The sequence below is a fragment of the Rhinatrema bivittatum genome, chromosome 4 (assembly GCF_901001135.1).
Source record: "Rhinatrema bivittatum chromosome 4, aRhiBiv1.1, whole genome shotgun sequence".
NCBI classification, from domain to species: Eukaryota; Metazoa; Chordata; class Amphibia; order Gymnophiona; family Rhinatrematidae; genus Rhinatrema; species Rhinatrema bivittatum.
In genome coordinates this window covers 360,399,553-360,423,924 of record NC_042618.1, presented here as the reverse complement: position 1 = coordinate 360,423,924, position 24,372 = coordinate 360,399,553, and the positions used below count along the sequence as shown (strand labels likewise).

At 42.6% G+C, this 24,372-nt stretch overlaps 1 protein-coding gene across 1 annotated transcript in view; it reads right to left on the bottom strand.

Annotated features, from left to right (window-relative positions):
• The window catches only part of ATP2B2 (ATPase plasma membrane Ca2+ transporting 2), a 1,801,891-nt gene that overhangs the window by 360,331 nt on the left and 1,417,188 nt on the right, over window positions 1-24,372 (bottom strand). The window contains exon 14 of the mRNA XM_029600768.1: window positions 9,037-9,251. Coding sequence (XP_029456628.1) covers window positions 9,037-9,251 — 215 coding nt within the window. The remainder of the gene's footprint in view (window positions 1-9,036; window positions 9,252-24,372) is intronic.

The window sequence follows — 24,372 nt, the reverse complement described above, 5'->3', positions numbered from 1 at the left end:
CCTTTCAACATCCAGGCAGTCAGAGATAGGGCCTGGAGGTTGGGGTAGCACAGGTATCTGCTGTTCTGAGTTATCAGAAGCGGATCCTTCCCCGGAGGAATGTGCCGGCATACTGATAGGTCCTGAAGGATTGGGAACCACACCTGGCGTGGCCGGTGAGGGGCTATCAGAATCATTATGCCCTTGTCCCTCCGTTACTTCACGGGAGTCTTCGATATGAGTGGAAGTGGAGGGTATGCATAGAGGAGACCGCTGGCCCACGAGAAGGCGAAAGCGTCCCTCGGTTGCGAGTGGTGGCTGCGAGTTAGAGAACAGAAGTTTTCTACTTTGTGGTTGTGGACTGACGCAAAGAGGTCTATGTGAGGGTAACCCCAACGTTGGAATATTGTGTCCGTTACCGTGGGGTTGAGAGACCACTCGTGCAGAAGAAACATGCGACTCAACTTGTCCGCCAACACATTGTCCACGCCCGGCAAGTAGGTGGCTGTGAGGTACAGCGAGTGGGAAAGGGCCCACGCCCATATCTGTGCAGTTTCCTGACACAGGAGGTAGGAGCCCATTTCCCCTTGCTTGTTGATGTACCACATTGCCAACTGCTTGTTGGTTTGAATCAGGATGGCCTTGTTTGAAAGGCAATCCTGAAAAACCTTGAGGGCATATCTGATCGCCTGAAGCTCTAGGAAATTTATCTGATGTTTGGCTTCCTCTGGAGACCAGGGTCCCTGAGTCTGTAGGTCTCCTACATGAGCACCCCAACCTAGGTTGGAGGCATCTGTTGTCAAGGTAATTTGAGGTTCTATAGCCTGAAAAGGAAGGCCATGAAGTAGATTGTAGTGTTGAATCCACCAGGCCAGTGACAGGTGGAGCTGTGTGGTAATGTGAACAATTCTGGACATTGGTTGACAAGCTTGAACCCACTGGGATATTAGGGTCCATTGCACGACTCTCATGGCTAGGCTGGCCATCGGAGTGACATGCACCGCGGACACCATGTGACCCAGCAGTATGAGGAAGTGACGAGCAGTTGAGGATACTTGAGTCTGTAGATGATGCGCCAGAGAGGCCAGGATGAAAGCCCGATCCTGAGGGAGGAAGGCTTTCACCTGTATAGTGTTTAGGTGGGCCCCTATAAAGGATAGAGTTTGGGATGGAACTATCTTGGATTTGGGATAGTTGATTAGAAACCCTAGGGAGATCAGGGTATGGAGAGTGAGATGCAAGGATGCCAATGCGGCTTGTTGAGTCGGAGCCCCTATCAACCAATCGTCAAGACACCCTGACTCCTGAGGAAGGCTGCGACCACCATGAGGCACTTGGTAAATACTTGTGCAGTGGACCCTAGGCCGAATGGGAGTACACAGTACTGGAAGTGATGAGGGCTGACCAGGAATTGCAGGAATTTGCGATGAGATGGAATAATTGAGATGTGTGTGTGTATGCATCTTGGAGATCCAGAGAGCACAGGCAATCTCCTTTTTGTAGAATAAGAAGTAGAGAACCCAAGGTTACCATCTTGAACTTTTCTCTCTGTAGCTACTTGTTTAGGGCGCGAAGGTCCAGAATTGGACAAACGCCACCTGACTTTTTTGGGATAAGGAAATACCGGGAATAGAACCCCTGCCCCTGTTGGGAGAGGGGCACTGGTTCTATTGCCCGGGACTGGAGGAGGGTTGAAACCTCCTGTTCCAGAAGGGGAGAGTGGTTGGACGATCCCCATGTCAGCCAAGGTGGGGAGTCCACCGGTACAGTCAGGAAGTTGAGGTGGTAACCCTGAGTGACTACCGCAAGTACCCACTGATCGGTGGTGACTGTGTGCCAAATGTTGGCGAAGTGGCACAATCGACCACCTACCGGTACAGATGGAAGAAGAGGTTGGCATATGCACTGACGAAAACCCGATGATATGGCTTCGACAAAATTGTAGCCGCGGTACAGTCGATAGCCAGTAGGCCCCAAAGGGAAAACTCGATGGGAATCGACCGCAAACAAGGGTAAAGCTTAGCTTTCGACTGCGGAGTACGGATATCGATAGGGGGACCCCTATGGGGTAGAATATTTTGAAAATTTTAGAAGTTCCATGAGGAAAATTCCTGCGTGGCTTCTGCTGCATGGAAAAAAAGAAACTGAAGGGGGACCCCTGCTGGATGCAGGGTTAGTGCCATGCTGGGCATGCCCAGTAGGTGCCAGTCAAAGTTCTAGAAACTAACAAAAGTATTCCGTGATTGGGCTCCATCCTGATGATGTCACCCATATGTGAGGAATACCGTCCTGTGAGAAAAAAGAAATCATCTTACATTAGTCAGTAAAAATAAAAGCTTTGACTTAAGAAATTTCAAATAATCTCGCTCACCCGTACCTCCAGTGGTATAGAATTCCATAAATGAAGGCCCATTATAGAAAGAGCCTTTGCCATAGTCCTAATAAAACAATATTTATTAATTGGAGGCATGGAGAGCAAAAACTGGGATTAAAAGTATAAAGTACTATATAAATCTTTCAAATATAGATCTTTTTTTTCCATCAACCATACGGTTGTTAATGGTTATTGATTGATGGAGGCTCTAGTTAATCAGGTATCGAGGCTGCTGAATCATGAAGAAACTATTGAGTCCCGCCTCCTTAAAAAGAGATATCATATTATTGACTGCAAAAACATCAACCATTGATTTCTTGGATATATTAGATGGGCACTATATTTGAAAGCAAAAATAAAAATGATAATGTCATTCGAACTAAAGTAATGTGGGACTGCATGGAGGTAAGAGTCAAGCAGGTTCGTCTTGCCTGATGAGCATAATAGTGGTACTAGGAGAGGACTTATGAAGGACTCTGGGACCGAATAGTGATTCTCCAAGCCTGGAGACATAAACACAGCCTGACTCCAGCCTTTCTTAAAATACTATGGGCCAGATTTTAAAAAGCCTAATGTGTAAATCCATTGGATTTATGCGTGTAGGTGGGGTTACGTGCGCCGGGCCAATTTTATTTATTTTTTATTTATTTATTTAACGGTTTTATATACCGACATTCATCAAAGATATCACATCGGTTCACAGCGTAACAAGAAACTAGTGCCAGTGACGGCGCTTTACATCGAACAGGTTTAACATAATACAATTAAAAAATATTGGAACATAATAACTAGAGCAAGAGGAAAGGAAGGGGAAATAAAACATTAAACTAAAATTAGAATAACATGATTACAAGATAGTAAAAGCAGAGAAAAAAGGGGGGAAGAAGTGACAGAAGAATAAAATTAGATTAGTAAATTATTGTAAGCGAAGATTGCAGGTATATACAAAATGTACAATTATAGGGAATAATATAAAATAACAATAGTTCAGGGAAGGGGAGAGGTGAGGTGAGAAGGGGAGGGGGAGAGGTAGGGAATGGAGGGGGGAAGGGTAACACAGGAGGGAGGGAGAAGAGGAATGGTGTAAGCTTAGGTAGAAGCCGGTTCAAGCGGGGGCTCACCCGCTTATAGTGAAAAACCAAGTCAAGGGGGACAGAGAAGGGAGGGTGTAGATGAGAGCACGGGGACTTTAAGTATATGCTTTGGTGAAGAGCCAGGTCTTGAGCTTGCGCTTGAAGGTTTTTGAGCATTCTTCTTGGCGAAGTTCAACTGGCATTGTGTTCCAGAGAATAGGCCCGGCGATAGATAATGCACGGGCTCTCGTGGAGGTTAATTTGTAAAGTTTGGGTGAGGTGGTGGGCATGGTGGCGAGATGAATGTGTCTAGTGGGTTTATTGGCTTGGTGAAATCGGAGGGTGTCATTGAACCAATTCATTTCAGGATTGAACAAGGCCTTATGAACGAGTGAGAGAGCCTTATATTGTATACGGGAGGCTATGGGAAGCCAATGTAGATCTTTTAGGACCGGTGTGATGTGGTCGTGTCTGTGAGTGTTGGTCAAAATCCGGGCTGTTGTATTTTGTAGTATTTGAAGGGGGTGGATGGCATTGTTGGGGAGTCCGAGGAGAAGGGAATTACAATAGTCGATTTTGGCAAAGATAATGGTTTGTAGAACCGTACGGAAGTCAGGGGGATGAAGTAGAGGTTTAAGTTTTTTAAGGGTGTGAAGTTTAAAAAATCCATCTTTTATTATACTACTGATGAATTTCTTCAGTGTGAGGTGGCCATCGAGAATGATACCCAGATCTCGGACTTGTTGAGCAAATGGGATGTGTGAAAGAAGAGAGGGGTTCAGTTGGTTTTGGGGTGAGATAAGCATAATTTCAGTTTTAGTGGTATTGAGGGCTAAGTGGATGGAAGATAGGAGATTGTTTATGGATTGAAGGGTATCTTTCCAGATATCCATGGTTTTTGAAAGAGAGTCGGTAATGGGGATGAGCAACTGTACGTCGTCAGCGTATATATAGTGAGGGAGGTTGAGGCTAGAAAGGAGGTAACAGAGGGGTAAGATGTAGATATTGAAAAGGGTTGAGGAGAGGGATGAACCTTGTGGGACACCTTGCTTGAGGGGTATGGCCTTGGAGATATGATTTCCTAACTGAATTTTGAAATCTCTGTTACTAAGGTAGGAGTTGAACCAATTGAGAGCAACACCTGTGATGCCAATTTCAGTTAATCGCTGTAGGAGAATGGAATGGCTGATGGTATCAAATGCAGAGGAGATATCAAGAAAGGCAAGGATATAAGATTGTCCTTTCTCAAAGCCTTTGAGTATATGATCTGACAGAGAGAGTAAAAGAGTCTCGGTGCTATGAGATTTTCGAAAACCGTACTGAGAAGGTGCAAGGATGTGGTTGTCATCGAGATAGTCGGTAAGTTGTTTGTTAACGGTTTTTTCAAGGAGTTTGGATATGAAAGGGAGATTGGAAATGGGGCGGTAATTGGCTAGATCAGAGGGGTCTAGTTTAGGCTTTTTTAGAATAGGTTTGACGATTGCTTGTTTAAGGGGGACAGGTACCTTTCCTGAGTTAATGGACAGGTTGATGATGTTAGTTAAGGGTTTAGCAATGAGGTTAGGTATTGCGAGGAGATGTTTGGTGGGTATTGTGTCAGTTGGATGGGTGGAGGGTTTGGCTTTTTTAATGAGAATTTCTATTTCTAGTGTAGAAGTGCATGATAGAGAAGATAGAATATTAGTGTTATTTCTAGTCTTAATTTGGTTGCAGATGGGTTCAGATTGTTGGGTGGGAGTGGATGATGCATTGGTGAACCTGGATATCAACTTGTCTATTTTGGTTTGGAAAAATGTGGCAAGTTCTTTACATTTAGATTTGGCTACGTCATCTGGGACGTCAGAAGCTGCTGACTTGGTAAGAGAGTTAACGTACTCATATAGCACTTTAGGATTGTATTGGAATTGGTGTATTTTGTTAGCGAAGAAATCTCGTTTTGTATTGTTAAGTTTTTCTTTATACAGGTGTAGGGAGGATTTGAATTGTGCCAAATGTTTATGAGATGGGTCATGGCGCCAAATCTTTTCGGATTTTCGAAGTTGTTGTTTGAGGTTTTTTAGTTCGTGGGAGTACCAAGGTTTCTTTTTGTTGTTGTTTTGTGAGGAGATGAGTTTGGCTTGTAGGGGGCATGTGGAATTGGCTATATTATTTGTAATGTCATGCCATGAAGCCAGTGCTGTGTCAGCGTTGGAGAGGTCTAAGTGCCCGGAGACATGCGTAAAGCTCCGGGACATGTCTAAGTCCTGGGGCTTTGGAAAAGGGGCGGGAGGAGGGAAGGGCGGTCCAGGGAAGGGGCAGGGCCAAAGGCCTCCGGCACAGCGGCCAAATGCCGCTGTGCAGAAGGATCGAGTGCAGGCCGAGTGCCGGCAAGCGCAGTAGGTAAAACAATTTTTTGGGGGGGCCTAGATTAGTGATAGGGGGTGGGTTGGTTAGGGGAAGGGGAAGGGAGGTTAGGGTAGGGGGTTGAGAAGCTCCCTCCCAGGCCGCTCTGAAATCGGAGTACCCCCTTGTGTGCGCCGACCCCCGATTTGATAACATGCGCGCACCTGCGTGCGCATGTTATAAAATCGGGAGTCCATAACTTTATAAATTCTACCCCCAAATCTTTCTTCACAGCTTAAACATGGATACATCAGTAGATTGCCTTCATCTTTAGATAGTGTACTCTCTTTACTCACAGTTCAGTACTGCTTCCCTCAGTACTCACACAGCTTTGTCACAGCTCAGTTTTTGGACAGCATTATTCTGCAGGAACTGCCTTCCTCCTGGAGATGTGGGCCTGGTCTGACTAACCCATGTGGGTCCCAGCTCTTATTCCTCCCCTGTTGGACCCTGCCCGCAGAGCTTTCTCTCACAAGGGGAATTAAAGGAGACCAGGCACCTAGACTGGTCCTGCACTGGTTTAAGGGGGAATGAAGGGGCACTCCCTCACATATCCCCCCCCAGCTTGTGTAACTAGGGGTGTACACTTATAGATCTAAACTTTCTTGAAGTTACTATTTCTAAAAATAAATTTTCTACACTTGGAAGTCGATACTGAAAAGTTATCCAGCTAGCTTTGGGAGCTAGACGGACACATCTTCAAACCTGAAATCCTCTTCTCCCCTGCACAGCAGGTATATTTTATACATGTAACTTGTTGTGAGCACATAAATTTACTCATATAAAAAAAAAGTAGGACTGGAGGTGTTAGAGCATGGTTAATGATAGAAAAATACAAATGACGGCAGAAAAAGACCAAATGGTCCATCCAATCTGTCCAGCAAGTTTATGATAGTATCTGCTGCGCTGTGTAGGTTACCCCCATGCTTATCAGTTTCCTATAGGTGCAGCATTGATATTCAGCACTGTCTAGATAAAATTCTGCATGTAAGTCTGATAGGAAAAATAAAATTATTCCCATAATTTTATTCAGAAATATTCAGCAGCAGACGTGTAGGCATAAGTCCCGTTGAATGTTAACACAAATAACTTTATGAGCCTAATCTTCCCATCGCCGACTGGCTATTGACCTCAGTATTTTTTGTTTGCTGTGACTTTTGAATAATGCCATGCATACATTTCAGTCTTCCTACAATGATGTAAATAAAAAAGGTATTATAATAGATGATCCCCTTTTGGCCATGATGTTCTTGAATCCTGCATGTAGGAGCATGGCAAAATAATTTTCTCAGTTCTGTTATTTATATATATATATATATATATACATTTTAAATAAGAAAAGTGCTTTTTCTTTTCTTTTAAGGGAGTAATTTTCAGACTGGCTGCATATATGCAAAATCCGCAGGTTCTTTTTTTGTCCCATAGACTTTGCAGTATTTTTCAAAGTGAAAGTACACTTGTGATTTCTCTTTGAAAATTGCCCAAGCAAAATTATCCATGCACATTTACTGCTGCTATTATGGATGGGTATTTTTCCAGATTAAAAATCCACACATAACATTTGAATTTTTAAAGTTATGCACATATTTTCAAATTTGCCCCCACTCCTCCCCCATAAGAACACCTCCCCCCTCCTACTGAGGGTAAAAGCATATGCTCAGTGGCACTGGGTACTTACTTTTATCTGCATATAGGGAGGGTAATTTTCCAGAAGTCCATTCCTGCAGGTACAGCACTTTTATACCCATGGCAATGGTTTAGAAAATTACCCTCCTCATGAACTGCCAAAAAATGAACAGTATACTTTTTAAAAGCAAGCAATGACTATACTGATCCATAAGAGAGTACTTTTCAAAGCCATGTCTGCAAGTAGAGCAGTGCTTTATCCTTGGAAATGGGCTTTTGGAAAATTGCTCACAACCCCACTCCACTCGTATCCTAGTAAAATTGTGAACGTAAGGTCTCTATGTACATACTCTTTCTTGAGGTAGAGGGGGCGACATTCCTGGGGTGGGGGAGGTGTCAGTACACAGGCGCATACTTTTGAATTTTCAAAAATTATGCATGTAAATTTTCTTGGAAAAATTATCAGATGTAAATGTGAGCATATAGGGGTAGATTTTAAGACATGTGCGCGCACGTCTGTGTGTGCGCGCTACCCGGCGCACACACATGGACTCGCGATTTTATAACATGCGCGCACAGGCGCGCGCATGTTATAAAATTGTGGGTCAGCGCACGCAAGGGTGTGCACAATTGTGCACCTTGCGCGTGCTGAGCCGCGCTGCCTTCCCCCTTTCCCCCGAAATCGGAGCAGCCTCGGAAGGAACTTCCCTACCCCACCTTCCCCTAACTCCCATGCCCCCCCAGCCCTAAGCTAACCCCCCCAAAAAACTGACTTACCCTGTTGCGCCTGCCTTGGGTAGGCGCAAGTTGCGCGCTCTGGCCAACTGCCGGCGCGCGATCCCCCGTCACAGCAGCAAATGGCCACTGTGCCGGGAGCCTCTGACCCAGCCCCGCCCCTTTTTGCAAGCCCCTGGACTTACAAGCATCCCGGGGCTTTACGTGCGTCACCGAGCCTTTTGAAAATAGGCCTGGTGCGCGTAGAGCTTTTAAAATCCGGCCCATAGTTTTTCTGGGATAATTTTCAAAGGGAATGGACACGCATTAGTGCAAAGTCTGCAGACTTTACACCAATGCGGGCATTTTTTATATTAGTCCTTAGCTGTACAATTTCAGTAGATTTTATTTCTCATTGTACTATGAGTTTGCTTTAGTAAGAGATTATAACAATATCATGCACACACATTGGCAAGTAGGGATGTGAATCGTTTTTATAACGAATTGAAATATCGTACGATATTTCTTAATTGATTATATATTGACTAGAACGTGAAACGAACACTTTTTCCCCAGAATGTTTGTGAAAATCATTTTTTGGGTTAGTGCGTGCTAACAAAAAAACATTAATTTTTTAAATTTTTTGTTACTTTTTGTTAGTGTGCGCTAACAGGAGTTAGCGCACACTAAGCCAAAAAACAATTTTTTACAAAAAAAAAAAAAAAAAATGCCGATCTGCGGGAAAACAAGATTTTTCCGTGGCCACAGAACCCGAAAGTGCAAACGATCGGATACCCGATGCACATCCCTATTGGCAAGTGTTGACAGTGAGATGCTTTGAAGGGAAATTGTTTTGTTGCTTTCTTCTGCCATACTTATTCTACTTACCTTTACAGAGTAAGCAAGGGAAATAGTGACAGCAAGTGGGAGTCCTTCAGGAACAGCAACCACCAGCACGGTGACACCAATGATGAAGAATTTAACAAAATACTGAATGTAGATGGGAGTGCATTCAGGCAGCCATTGCAACTTATTGACCACAAAGTTTTCAATAGCAAAGTAAAGTACCAGAATGATGACAGTGATGGCAGACATCACCAAACCTGAAAAATATAATACAATAAGTTTAGGTAGCACAGAACTGGCAAAAATACTGCTGTCATTAAAAAAAACAACTTTTTGTACAGTGTTTAGGGCAAAAATATTTTCAAAAGAGCTTTTCCATGGATACAAAATGGGAGAAACACTTTAGAAAACAAAGCACCTTACATTTTTGTAGTAATCATAGTGTAGAGCATTAAGGGCAAATTGTAGGAGATATTTGGGTTTTAACAAATATCAACTGTCATAAAAGCAGATATTTGGGCAAGAAATAATATATATCTGCCAAGATCAAATATACGAAATTTAAGAGGATACCATAAACATTGCACTAATACCCTTAACTCCACCCATGGACCTGACTCCTGAAACTGAAACATCCAAATACATATGCAACATTTATTCATTTCTGGGAGCCCTCAGACCCAAACATACTTACTCTTGCCTTAGGCAGGACCAGCTCCAGCTTAATCACCTATGACTATAGCAATCATTTCTTTGGGTGCCTAAATATATTTAAACATTTTTTTCCCACTGTTTTGAACCCATTTGAATCTCATGCCTCATCTCTATTAAAAAATAAAAACATTTCTACACACTTTTAAAAGGTCAATTCTCTTCCACACAGTTTTAGGTATGCTTGTTTTTTTGCAAATGCTTCTCTCCTTCATTTAAGGACTCCAATAAATGCCACTGTCCATATTATACAGCACAGTTCAGCAAGGCTCCTTGGCCTACCCGCAATGCAGTTCAACTGACTTCATTCAGCCTAACCATGCAGCTAATCAGGGAATGCTGCCAGTATGTAGGCTCACTGTCTTCAGCCATTTGCTGGTCATCCTTAAACTAGAAATGCCATCTGATCACACCTACATGCTATTTATTTATTTATTTATTTATGTATTGAAAAACTTTTCTATACCGTCACTAAGTTAGGTACCATCATAACGGTTTACAATAAGGCACAAATATTAATATTGGAAAAGATTATGAATTCTATCATTATACATGTGCCAAGACTTTACGGTAACAAAGTAGTAATAAAAAACTCATAATTGGATGTGTTATGTTATGTCCGTTTATTTTGAGCGGTATCCTGGAATTAACAAAGGAATATCTCCTCACATCAAAGGCCACTGTACAAGACAGGCCATGGGAACCAATACTACAATCATTGCAGGTCCTTTCTATATAAGCAATGACTAATTTGTGAATCAAAAGGATTATCGGAAACAATCAAGTATCATCTCTGAGTCATTCATTCCTCCCCTTTCCTGACTCACCTTTCATTCATTCACACATGCACAGCTTCTTTGTAACACATATAGTCAGAAGTTTGCTAAAAGCTTTATAGTCCCTTTTCGCGTGCGATAGCTAAAAAGGGGCGGAGTAGAGGCGGCATCTGCCCCGGAAGAAAAGGAGTCGGGGCGGATGCCGCGAAGACAACGTGGACGAGGAAAAGGTAAGGAGCCTTTTCGCTGCCCATTTTGCGCCCAATAGCGCCATCTTTTATGATGGCGCTATTGGGTGCGAAAGCCGGCCTGAAACCCCGCCCCGCGTGATTCACGCCACCGCAGTGTTTTAAAAAATATAGGCCTATGCGCTTATATGCTAATTTTTCACACAGACTCTTTGAAAATTCACCCCTATAAGTCTATCATATCACATTAAACTTCCAAACTTTCACTAGCTTCACTTTCTACAAGCATAGTGCCATCACTACTCTTGCTATGTTACCATACTGATGCATACAAATATTTCTATATGCATAATACATATTACAAATGTTCCTATGATTTCATTCACTAGCTGCAGTTAAACAATTAAAATACATATTAATAACTGTATTGTGCAGGACAGAAAGAAACACAAAGATTTATATTACAACACTTCCTGAATGTGATCAGGGCTTCTTGATTATAGTCATGTAGACTTAGGGGGGTAATTTTCAAACTTCTCAAATTGTTGCAAAGTCCACAGGTATTTTTTTACCCACATTCTTTACACCAATTTTCAAAGGGACAATATACAAGAATTTGCACTTTTAAAATTTCCAAAAGTACAAAATACCTATAGACACTTGCACCTAATTTTTCTGCTGGTAGACTTTCCATGAATAATAGTGTGCACAGCAAAATGCAGGCTACATTCACTATTAATATTTTCCTCCCCTGACCTAAACATGCTCTTGAGAATGTCTCCTCCCAAGGTAGCTAAAAGTATACATACTGCGGAACCCTGTACATATTTTTAGCCAAGTTAAGGATGAGAATTTTGAGATAGCTATTTTATCCGGAGATAAATGGAGCAAAAGAGTGGCCTAGTGGTTAGAACTGCACTCCTTGTGACTTTGGGCAAGTCAGTTCACCCTTCACTGTCTCAGGTACAAAAAATACTGGGGCAGATTTTAAAAGCCCTATGCACGCCGGGCCTATTTTCAAAAGGCCCGGTGGCGTGCATAAAGTCACAGGATGCGTGTAAGTCCCAGGGCTTGAAAAAATGGGCGGTCTGGAGGCGGGGGCATGGCCAGAGGCCTCTGCAAGGCCGCTGGACCAGGGGATCATACTCTGGCAGTTGGCCGGTGCTAACTTGTCAGATAAAGGTACGGGTTTTGTGGTTTTTTTGGGTTGGAGGGGTGGGACAGGTAGGGGAAGGGAGGGGAAGGTGGGGGGGAGGAAAGGAAAGTTCCCTCCGAAGCCGCTCCGATTTTGGAGTGGTCTCAGAGGGAAAGGGGAAAGCCAGCTGGTCTCCCCAAGGGCTCGGCATGCAAGGTGCACTAGTGTGCACCCCCTTGCGCACGCCGACCGCTGATTTTATAACATGCGCACGGCTGCGCACGCATGTTATAAAATTGGGTGTACATTTGTGCGCGCCGGGTAGTGCACACGAATGTACGCCGCGTGCGTAGCTTTTAAAATCTGCCCCACTGTGAGCTCTCCTGGAACTGCAAAATACCTATGAAACCTGAATATGATTCTGTTTGAAGTGGTTAGCCAATCACTAAAAGTGGAATAAAATCAAACTAATAAATGTCTTTTCAAAATTGCCAATGCCTCTTAGCTACCTGGAAGAGTCATTTACTGTAACAATAATCATTGCCTCAGTCTAAACATGCAGGCATGCTGTGACTATCAAAAGGTCGTGATGGATGTGGTGACCAAATGTTCTGTATCTTCTTCTGGTGGCTATATCTTAAGACAGATCCCTGTATGAATGCATAGTAAGACATGACATGAGAGACATTCTCTGAAGATGCTCCAAGTGAATCTGGCTCTTAGAAAGCATACTTTTTTTTGTGAGAATGAGTGACTGTGTTTATATGCAGTATATTACTAAATGGAATTATCCTCTGTAGTTATTTTATGTTTTGAGGTCAGTTGTTCGTGAGGCAGAAGATTCAATCTTGTTCCTCATCCCTTGGTCCCACAGTGAAAGTTTGTTCTGCATTTGTCTGTCCAAAGATGATAATGCATGTAGAAGTGGTAGAGTGATGCAATTAAGATATGTGGGGTTTGCAATGATAATGATAATGCTATATAAGCTTCTTAGATGAGCTTTCATTTTCAGACCAGTAAATGCAATAAAAAGTGTTCTATGAAGATATAGCATTACTTTTCTAAAATATGTTAACATAGAAACAGCAATCTATGAGCTCCATTTACTAGGCTTTTTTCCCATTGATACAAAATGTGGAAAAAGTATATCTAGCCCTAAATTAGGTTCTGTTACTTGCAAATTGCAATAGGTATAACCTAGCAAAGAAAACATAAAAGTTAGGGAACCAAATCGTTCCATTAAGAATTATTTCACATATTAAATCAGTTCATATATACTCCAGATAAATGTGATTTGATTATCTCATCAATAATCCATTGCAACCATTTTGCCAAACATTGTTCAGACAAAATTATAAATATTCACAGAGAACTAGATGAGAATTTGGTTGATGGCCTCCCTATAATGAAAAAGGAAGAGCCATTATCATTTTCAAATTCCTTTGGTGGAGCTAATATGAGTTAAATAGTCTTTTTTCTTATCTAAAGTCTACTTCATGTATATTAGATCCTTGTCCATTATGGCTTTTAAAAAAGTATATTCCATATCTATTATTAGAAAATTAACTGTAACATCTCAGATAGAGAGTGCTGGGGAGGAGCTGGCTGTCATGGTACCTGTGGTCACCAACGACAAGAAAATGTGGGAGGGAGGTTCTGGAAACCAAATTTAGCATTCTCTGAAATGCTCCCTGTTCCACGCACAGGTCCCCAGAGGCAGGTAGAGCTCCTGAGTCTCAATGAGTGGATGAGATGATGGTGCAAGGAAGAGGGATTCAGTTTTGTAAGAAACTGGGGAACCTTTTGGGGAAGGAGGAGTCTTTTCCAAGGGGATGGGCTCCACCTTAACCAGGGTGGAACCAGACTGCTGGCACTAACCTTTAAAAAGGAGATAGTGCATCTTTTAAACTAGAAAAAAGGGGAAAGCTGACAGTTGCTCAGCAGCGCATGGTTCGGAGGGAGGTATCTTCAAAGGATGCTAATGAAGAATTAGAGTTAGGGCATCCCAACAGAGAGGTTCCATTAATAAGAAAAGTAGTCCAAGTGCCTGTAATTAAAAACTCACTTGAGCTAAAAGATTCCAATTTATCCCTGTCAACTGAAAAGCAGAATGTAAATACAAACATAAAACACACCTTGAAATGTTTGTATGCTAATGCCAGATGTCTATGAAGAAAGATCGGAGAATTAGAGTGCATAGCAGTGAATGATGACATAGACTTAATTGGCATCTCAGAGACATGGTGGAAAGAGGATAACCAATGGGATAGTGCTATACCAGGGTACAAATTATATCGCAATGACAGAGAGGAGCATCTTGGTGTCGGGGTGGCACTTTATGTCCGGGATGGCATAGAGTCCAACAGGAGAAAGATCTGCATGAGACTACATGCACAATCAAATCTTTATGGGTAGAAATCCCTAGTATGTTGGGGAAGAGTATAGTGATAGGAATATACTACCACCCACCTGGCCCCTTAGTTGTTCCGGCTCCATAAATAATATTTTTCTTCTTTATACTTCAATAGACATTTACACAGATATTTCAGGATCATGCTAGCCCCACAATTTATCACTTTTAATCTCATCTGCAGGAATTTCTTCCTACGTTCTTGTGTGCCCGTACTATGGGCCTCATTTTCCAAGCACTTTACCGCGTGCGATAAATTCGCAAATCGCGTTAACAGCTGTTAACGCGATTTGCGAATGCAAATTAGTAATTTGGTATTCAGGGGGCGGAGTTGGGGCGGAGCATATGTAAAGCGGGAACCTGTTTATCGTGTGCGGCGAAACAGCCGCAGTGTTAGCGCGGCTGCTATCGTGGCTAATAACTACAACTACAACTTTGTGTTATGGACTGCGCTACGGGCCAGAAAAGGATTATCGCCATCTACGATAGTTCCGGGAGAGAGAGAGAGAAAGAGAGAAAGCCTTACTATAGTGCCTATGCCCTACATAGGTATTTGAATCCCTATGGAAGGGCTACCTACTAACTCGGGGTGGGGATTAGGTATGAGCGTCGGGGGTTGGGGCCACTTTCGCATTCCACATGAGACCTACGGACAGAACAGTGGTCTCTAGTGCAGATTTGCTGGCCGTCGGCGTGAGGACGCTCACTCCAAGAAGTGGTTTGGGCAACGTTCTCCCTACCTAGCTTGATGGACACTCTACCTGGGCAACAACATGCTAGGTGGAGAGAATGTTGCCCAAATCTCCTCTTGGAGTGAGCGTCCTCACTCCGACGGCCAGCAAATCTGCACTAGAGACCACTGTTCTGTCCGTAGGTCTCATGTGGAATGCGAAAGTGGCCCCCAACCCCCGACGCTCATACCTAATCCCCACCCCGAGTTAGTAGGTAGCCCTCCCATAGGGATTCAAATACCTATGTAGGGCATAGGCACTATAGTAAGGTTCTCTCTCTCTCTCTCTCTCTCTCTCTCTCTCTCTCTCTCTCTCTCTCTCTCTCTCTCTCTCTCTTCCCCCCCCCCCCCCCCGGAGCCTGCAACAGGCTGTCTGGGACTATCGTGGCCCGCGATGATTATCGTGCACTGGGAAAACATCGTGTGCGGCGCTAATGTTTTCGCGAATGGCGAAAACATCGCTGCACACGATGTTTCCCCACTGCACGAAAGAAGCCTCATTTGCATTGGAACGCCCCCTAATGCGTTACCAATGCGATATTGGAAAATGAGGCCCTATGTCTGGATAAATCCAGACATTTTGCCCATAATATTTAATCATCCTATTTCTAAAGAAAAACTTTAATACCAAATTTCGATCATATTCAAAAGCGAACGATATTAACAATGTTCCTCTTGTGGTAATCTCTGTCTGTGTAGATAATTCAAGCATCTCAATGATATTCAAGGACTGTTGTTCCCTTGTTTCTATACTATCTATTTAATGGCTTACGTGATGTGAAAAAAGCTTTAGTAATCACCGGAGTCACCTCCTTTGGAATTTTAAGGCATTCCCATCATATAGCATTTAAATATCTCCACCGGTGACATTTTTTTCAATATGGGAAAATTAACTACTAAATCTAAGAGAATTCTCAATTTTCTCAAATTTTTTCTCCATTATATTTTCAAACTTAGTTAGGTTTGATTGAATATTTTCCATCGATGTTACTTTCTTTACCACATTTTCAATTTTTTCTTGCTGTTGAATCACAATCTTTTCAGTATTTAATCCTTTTTTACTTGTCTCAAGAAATACTTTAGTTAAGGAAGATATTGCGGACTCTATGGAAACTAAAGCACGCCAAATTGTATCTAGAGTCACAACAGGAGGCTTCTGTAGTGTGAACACAGTCCCTGGAATTATATTCAATAATTCATTTGGTGGAGTGACGCTGTTATCAAATGCCGGTAGAGACTTAGGGGGCAAGGGAGACGAGGTTGTATCTCCAACCAGAGTTCTCTCACCTTTCTCAGATGCTCTTTCCCTGCCCAGATCCATTCCCTCTCTCTCGAGGGACTTGGCAGTTCTTCAGTTTCCACTCCCCTCAATCCTCGGGGCAGGGATGGCATCGTTTGGGCCCCCGGGCTCAGCGAAATCATCTCAGCCATTGAGAGGGACCCAAGCTCCAAGGTTTCTCCCACCGCGGCCCTTGCTTCCGGTGCCTTTGGGGTTGATGCGTAAAAGCTCTTAATTTTTGCCTGCTGGATGCAGTCTTCCTTCTCAGTAACAATGTTCTTTAACTTAACTTTCCGCTTGGTATGCGGCATCCTGTAGGCACTGAATTCTTGAGGAAATCACAAAAGGAAACTAAAGTCAAAGAGAGAGCTCCTCCATAATGTCTTACGAGTCAGCCATCTTGGCTTCTGGTACAGGACTGGTGCTTTTTAATATATTTATAAATAATCTGAAAAGGGGCATGACAAGTGAGGTGATCAAATTTGCAGATGACACAAAATTATGCAGAGTAGTTAAATCTCAAGCAGATTGTGATGAATTGTAGGAGACTGGAAGATTGGGCTTCCAAATGGCAGATGAAATTTAATGTGGACAAGTGCAAAGTGAGGTAGGACCAAGGAAACAAGACAGCAGATGGTCGAATAAAGCCAGGAGGTAAACAAAGTAGAATAAGTCCAATCTCCTTAGATGTAGGAATTCCTTTATTAAAATTACATTTCAAAAGCAAAAAACTTAAAATATGCCCGACTCAGGCTGAGTTTTGCCCAGAAGTGGGGCCGCATCAGGGGCTTCCAATTAGAACAGCAAAAAATTACTGACTGCCATTCACAAAAACAAGGATCCACCAGATGTTGAGTACAATTCTTATGCAGCAAATATTCTTAAATCAAGAACTGCGTCGATAATCTTAAAATGCCGATCACTGAGGACAATAATAACTCAGGAGACATCAGTCACATGAAATGGGTATCTCATAGTGCTGCTGTATCAATGTTTTAGTGTGGCACATCTTATGTTCTTAAGTTCTTATGAAAATCACAATTGTTTTATGATTATTTAAACATACTATAGTGAGGACAATACTGAAAGCATTTAAAATACTGTCAGCCTGAGCACCTCAGACTTAGCAGTTAACTTTTTATCCAGCTAAAAGGTTAGCTGAATAAGTCTAAGGCAGGCCTGTTATCCAGCTAAATTAGCCAGATGAATAGATTTTGACATATCTGGATAACTTTAGGTCTACTGGAGAGCAATCCTAAAGTTTGCTGTAGAAGCTTATCTGGCTAACTTTGATTTAGCTGCATACATTCAACGGTGTTGCTATGCCAATAAATATCTCAGCAAAGTTAGCTGGATAAGATTTTTCTGACTTAATCCAGACAACTTTGCAAGCCAGTGGATTCTGCTTTGAAAATAAAACTGCAGAAAGTACCAAACGTGAAATCCCTTTAAAAAAACGTGTCCCACATGTACTGCTTTTTAAAATTTAGTGCCAAAATTTAGACCCAGGGAAAACAATATTTGAAATAGAAGCTTCCTCCCAAACAATCCACAATCTATGAATCAGGATCCATGATTATGCATTAGTTGTGAGAATCATAAACCATAGGGGTCGATGTTAAGACCCTCGTGTGTCCATGGTTCCTGGCACTTGCACATGGTCGTGCCGATTTTATAACATGTGCGTGTTGCCACATGCATGTTATAAAATACGATGTCCGTGCATACATGCACACATGTACAGGTGGCCCGCAACTTGTTTGTGCGGGGGGGGGGGGGGATTTTAAAATTACGCATGGCAACACAATTGGCCTTTTTTCCAGTTCTCTACCCCCCTACCTAGCCTTCCTCCCCTTTCCCCTCTCCAACCTGACCCCTAACCTCTACCTAGCTACCCTTTATTTTTTTATTTCAATACTTACTGATCCTCTGGAGCATGCTTCCCCGGGACAGCATCTAATGACACTGTCCCCCCAGAACCCACCCCGGCCCACCCCTTATGAGAGGCCTGGCACTTTGGCACGTAAAGGGGGTTATGTACGTGGCCAGGCCCTTCCGAAAATGCGTGCGGCACGCACAAGGTACAGCCACACACATAACCTCTGAAATTTACATGCACTGGCCTTTTAAAATTTGTATGATAATATCTGGATTAGCCCATCTCTATGAAAAAAATGGCCATTATATGTTTTTACCAATGTCCTGTACCACTGTGATGAATCCTCACAGATTTTGGCACATTCAAAGAAGGGATTTGTGACATTATGGAACATTTTGCCAGTAAAAGTAATTATGGCTCTAACATTAAATCTATTTGAATTTAAACTGGATAAGATTTTAGAGGCCAAAGATGTTGGCAGAATATGAAAATAGCTGCAGAATTGGCTACGCATGCAGTTTGTCTTTGTCTTTCCTCAATTACTATGTTGAGAAGGTAATGTTGTATCAAGCCTGTGGTACCTTCTGCAAGAGATCTATGATAAAATGCTTCTTAATAGTGTGCAAAAGGCTGAAACTCTACAGCAGGTACTGAGATATCATGGCCACACACAGGTGCACCTTCACTGTACTTATATAGAATACATACTCACACACGGTCTGAATTTCAAAAGCATTTACATAACTAAAACTGGTTTTTACACTTGTAAATGCACTTTAACCGTGTAGGTGGGCTTTTGAAAATTGATACAATAGATGCCATTGAATTGTCCATTCGATTTACTCACATAAATGCACTTTATGATGGTAACTTTCAAACGGGCCCTCTTTATTCAGGGTCTCAACAATAAGAATACAAGACTGACTATATGATGAGTAGGAGTGGAGGAGTTATGTTTAGAGCAGCGGGTTACGAACCAGAGAAGCTAGGATTCAAATGCTACTGCTGCTCCTATTGATCTTTGGCAAGTCACTTCTACCTTCATTGCCTCAGGTACAAAACCTAGACAGGGACAGGGAAATACCTACAGTACCTGAAAATAATCCACTTTGAAGTGGCTGAAAGATGGAATATAAATCAAAATAAATAAGTAGGCTTCTAGTCATAGTACCTATCCCTAGCCCACATAAATAACAAAATGAACAGAAAAAAAGATGGCTTTAAGAGTGGCTGCTCTATTGACTCTGATGGTGAGTGCTGCACACCGCTATGCAGGAAATTTGGGTTCAGTTCCTGCACTGTGCTTCTGCTCCCTGGGCTGCCTGGGGCTATATGCTGTGAAAGCAGTAGTCACAGTCCTAAGGGGGAGCGAGTCTCACTTCTCGCACAAAGGTAGTATTGCAATACCGCTCGCAGGACAGTCCTGCAAGCGGTCTCACTCACCTGCTGGCCGAACACCGGCTCGCAGCCTTGAAATGCCAATCTTGCTTCCAGTGCAGCATGAAATGCCACCAGCAATCCCCGACATGGCGCGCTGTCATCCTAGGCATGCACGCATGCCTCTACTTGCAATTTAAAGGGTCCTTGGCAGGAAAAGCCTTGCGGCCCCTCCTGATAATGTCATTACCTCGGGCCTTTAAAAGGCCACTTCCTTCGTTGCTCCAGGCCTTCACAAAGGTCTCTGGATTTTCTGTGGTTACCGGTCCATCAAGGTCTCCTGTTTCTCATCGTCTTCTGGTTCCTGTGTTCAAATCTTCATTCCTGCATCCAAGTCTTCATTCCTGTATCCAGTCCAAGTCTGTAGCGTCCTGCCAAGTCTTTGCCACTGGTTCAAGTCTTCGGAGTCTCTTCCTTAGTTCCGAGTTCCTGAGCCTGAATCCAAGTTCTTGAGTCTGAGTTCCTGAGTCTTGTCCCTGGTCTCTGCAGTTCTTGTTCCAGCCATCCACCTGTTCCAAGTCTTGAGCACTTGTCTTGTTCCATCCAGCCATGTTCCTGTCTCAAGCCTTGTGTCTGTCTTCAAGCCATGTTCCTGTTTCAAGCCATGCTCCAAGTCTTCAGTGTTACATCCAAGTCTCCAGCGTCTTGTCCATGTCTCCAGAGTCATCTTTGAGTCCTCTGCCTCCATCTGTCCTCACGCTCAAACCGCTTCCAAGTGGCAGTCCAAAAGGGCTTTCAGTGGCTGAAGGGCTACCCCAGAGACCAGCATGGATTGCTGGTTCTCAGTTCCTGAAATGTGTTGGACGTCCAAGTGTTCCTGTTTCCAAGTCAAGAGTGTTCCTGTTTCAGCCAGCCTGTGCCCAGATGCGATTGCCCACCAGTGGCGTGGACCACAGCCCTGTGTTTGTGCAGGGGCTCACGCTTTCGAGCACCTGTCTGCATTCATAACAGCTAGCACCTCTTGTCAAAATTTAAGGTCCATTTTAATCATGTTTCAGAGGGCCAAAGACTAGCAACAACTGCCACTGTAATGGCTGAACTGAATTGTGAGGCAGATATAAAAATAGGGAAAGAAAACACAGGCAGTTGTGAATGGAGCTTCATGGTGCCATAACCCAATAGATGATGATTCTGATTGAGGTGAAAGCTCAAAAAAGCAGGAGGCAATTCTTGGCCAAAACAAATAAGATAACCCCAAGGGTTTTATTAGTCTGAAATAATAATTTATATAAATTAGTATATCAATATTTAAAAAATATTTCTGCACTACAAATCCTCTTGCTTTATTAATAGTGTAATAAATTTGATCTGATCCAAATATGCAAAACAATGAACATTATCTTACTGTATTTTCTATTTTGTTTTCATTTTAAGCCTGGGGGGTCTCCTTATTTTTTCCTCATTATCATCACAGTCAAACTCTAATTTCATTTTTAATTGCAATCATCAGTTTGTCAGTAAAGGATTTCAAAATAGTAACAAACACTGCAGGAGCCATCTGACATCCCTGGATGAGAGCCAAAACACATGGTGCTCTTGACTGTTTGCATTACTTTGCAAGTAGTACTTCCTAGAAGTCACCCTTAATACCTTTGGGGTGGATTTTAAAAGGTTTACTCGCGTAATATATGCACGTAACCCTTTTAAAAGCCTCCTGCGCACGCCGAGCTTATTTTGCATAGGCTTGGCGACACGCGCAAGCCTATGCCCATACGCGGGCATGAAAAAATGGGCGGGGAGTGGGCGGGCCGGGGCAGGGGCGGGGCTGGAGCTTCCAGGCACAGCGGCCATTTGCCGCTGTGCCCGGGATCGCGGGCAGGCCGTCGACGGCGCGTGCAACCTACGCCTGCCCGGAGGCAGGCGCAACTTAAAAATTAAAGGTAAGGGGGATTTTAGGTAGCGTTAGGTAGGGGACGGGAGGGGAAGGTGGGGGGTGGAAGGAAAGGAGGAAGGCTGTATGGCTCGGCGTGTGCAAGTTGCAAAATTGTGCACCCCCCTTGCGCGTGCCGACCCTGGATTTTATAACATGCGCGTGGATTGCGCGCACAAATCTACGCCTGCGCTTAGTTTTTAAAATCTGGCCCATTATGTGTTTGTCTCAAGAAATTTTGAACTGCATGACAGTTTTTCCCCAGCACCAGCCAATTTCTTATTCTTCTGATAACAGTGACCAAAGTTTCCTTACTCACATTGACGATATTGTGTTATCATCCACTTTGAATTTTCATTTTTATTATTATAGATTTTTATAGCAGTTTTAAGCAAAGTACATTCATAAACTGCAATTCCAAAGCAAATCTAGAGTATAAAGGGTAATCCAGCCAAAATCAAAGCCAGGAATTCCAGACACCAGGAAATAAAATGACTTCCAGAAGGTCACAGAGAAAGTCAAAGTCACAAGAGTCTTGAACTCATGTCCCAGGATTTCTCCTAAGTCTCAGTACCATGGTCTAACAACTAGAGTACTGTTACTCCATAATTTTATAGAATAGGTTTCTTTAAAACAATAGGCCTGATTTACATTGATGAACAGAACTGTTCAGATAAAAGAGCTGCCCCTATCCCAGTTAAGGGGAGAGGCCACAACCGTGGAGGTGCTCTGCCGCCAGGACTAGGCCACCCACCAACCTTGTCTTTTGGTGATAATGTGTGATGGGTGCCGAACAGTTGTGGCATAGGTGGCAGGGTTGAGGTAGAGAATACCAAGTGTGTATTCCTGCTGCTACATTGCTCATCCTCCAGTACTTGTGCTGCATCTTGAATAAGTGAATTTTGCTCTTGTTACAGAACAGTACATCGTTGGAGGGGTGAGGCTTTGATGGTCCCTGCATTTCCAACGCCAGAAAATTCCATTAGCATGACTCTTAAAGAGCCTTTATGAATTGAAACAGGTGATGGCATGGTCATTCTCTAGGGAGTGCAGAATATGTTTAATGTTTTGCTTAATGGCTGAGTTTAGTTATGTAATTTGACCTATGCTGCAGCCATATTGATCCAATAAAGATCTTCATTTTCAAATGATGTTGTGCCAGAAAGCTTCATTCATAGCTTAACTAACAGAAATTTGAGAGGGAGGTACATGGATGGCAGGGAAGGGGAGGGTGGAGAATTATATTGAGGGAAGAGGCAAGTACGTACCTGACATGGCTGTAGCGCCAAACTGATTCACATCATAAAATGGAATGCTTTCACTAATAAGTAGGGTCTATCTCCACTCTGATACCATATTAGTAGGAACATCTGAGAGATTAATATAGCCACGAAAAGAAAACTAATTCTGATGACTGCTAAAATCACTGCAGCTTAAGAAATAACTTTGTTAGAAGAACACAAGTTCTGTTCTCCTAAAAAAAAACTCTTGTTCAGTTTATCTTGTACTCATGTGTGCATCAAACATCACATCTAGAAGACATATCAGTTTGTTAGCAAGATGCTGATCCTTGGCTTGTTTCCATCACCCCCAAAATTTCTTCCTCTCCCTAAAACATAAACAGCCATGAAGTAATTTTGTGTAATCAGTAAAAGGGTCTGAAATAAAGATTTATAAGCCCAATTTTATAACTGCGTAGGGCTGAAGTCCGCATGTGAGCCCTAATTATCAAAGTAGACTTATGTGTGCAAGTCAACTTTTAAAATTAGCAAGACCCTTGTTTACCTTTTGGCGGAATAAGCACACATTTATGCCTGCTGGAGAGCAAGTGTAAATATCCACATGAAGATTTATGCGCATACTTTTGAAACTGAAAGTATGCATGTAAATGATTTTCTCACCTCAGGCCCCGAAAGTACATGTGAAATTGCTTCCGCACATACTTTTATAAGTACGACCCCAGGACAATTTTCAAAAATCTCATTTATGCACAAAAAAGCTTTTCAAAATTCACATATTTTCTCATAAATATTTCATGACCTTCAAAGAAGTGGAAACTTTTGGGCTGCCACTGTAGTGAAAAGCTTTTTCTTACTTTTGAAACTTCAAAAGACAGAAATGGAAAACTCTAGTCCTTGAATTCTAAAATCCAGTCTATTTATCAGGATAGGCCACTTATGCAAATCAGTCTGGGTTTAGGATGAAATATATGAAATCTAATTCATAAACATTCATTGTGGGAAATCCTAAAAACCTATTTGTGACACTTGAGGACTGGAGTTTAACAGCTCTGTTCTAAAATGTTGAAATGGGATCCAAATTGGTTTGACTGTCAGCATGTCTGACAAACTAAACAAAGTTATCTGCAGTGCAATGTGTATGGGGTTTCTGATGCTGTAGTATTTTGTAGCTACCCACTGACTGCTGTTTTGTGGACAGCTTTGATGTTTTCCCAAAAGATAGTTTACTAATGCAGCTATAGCTAAGTAAATCAATTTCGCAGATAAGAATTTTTTTTCTCTGAAATGCAGTTTTTCCTTCTGTGATTTTACTTAAGAATCAATGATTTTAAGGATGTGTATATATATATATATATGTACTCTCGCTGAGTACATTGTAGAAATCTCTATATCTGCCTCCATTTCAGTTATCTTTCAGTGTTAAGAATAAGGAAGGCTTGGATTTGTGAATTGTCTTAAATTTTGAAAAAGATAACATAAATTAGAATGAAATAGCAAATGTTGCTTACCTGATGTAACAGGTGTTCTCACAGGACAGCAGGATGTTAGTCCTCACAAATGGGTGACATCGAGGATGGAGCCCACCACGGAAAACTTCTGTCAAAGTTTAAACAGAACTTTGACTGGCCCCTACTGGGCATGCCCAGCAAGGCACTGACCCTGCAGCCAGCAGGGGTCTCCCTTCAGTCTGATTTCAAAGCTACAGGCAGTGCCTAAAAAGTA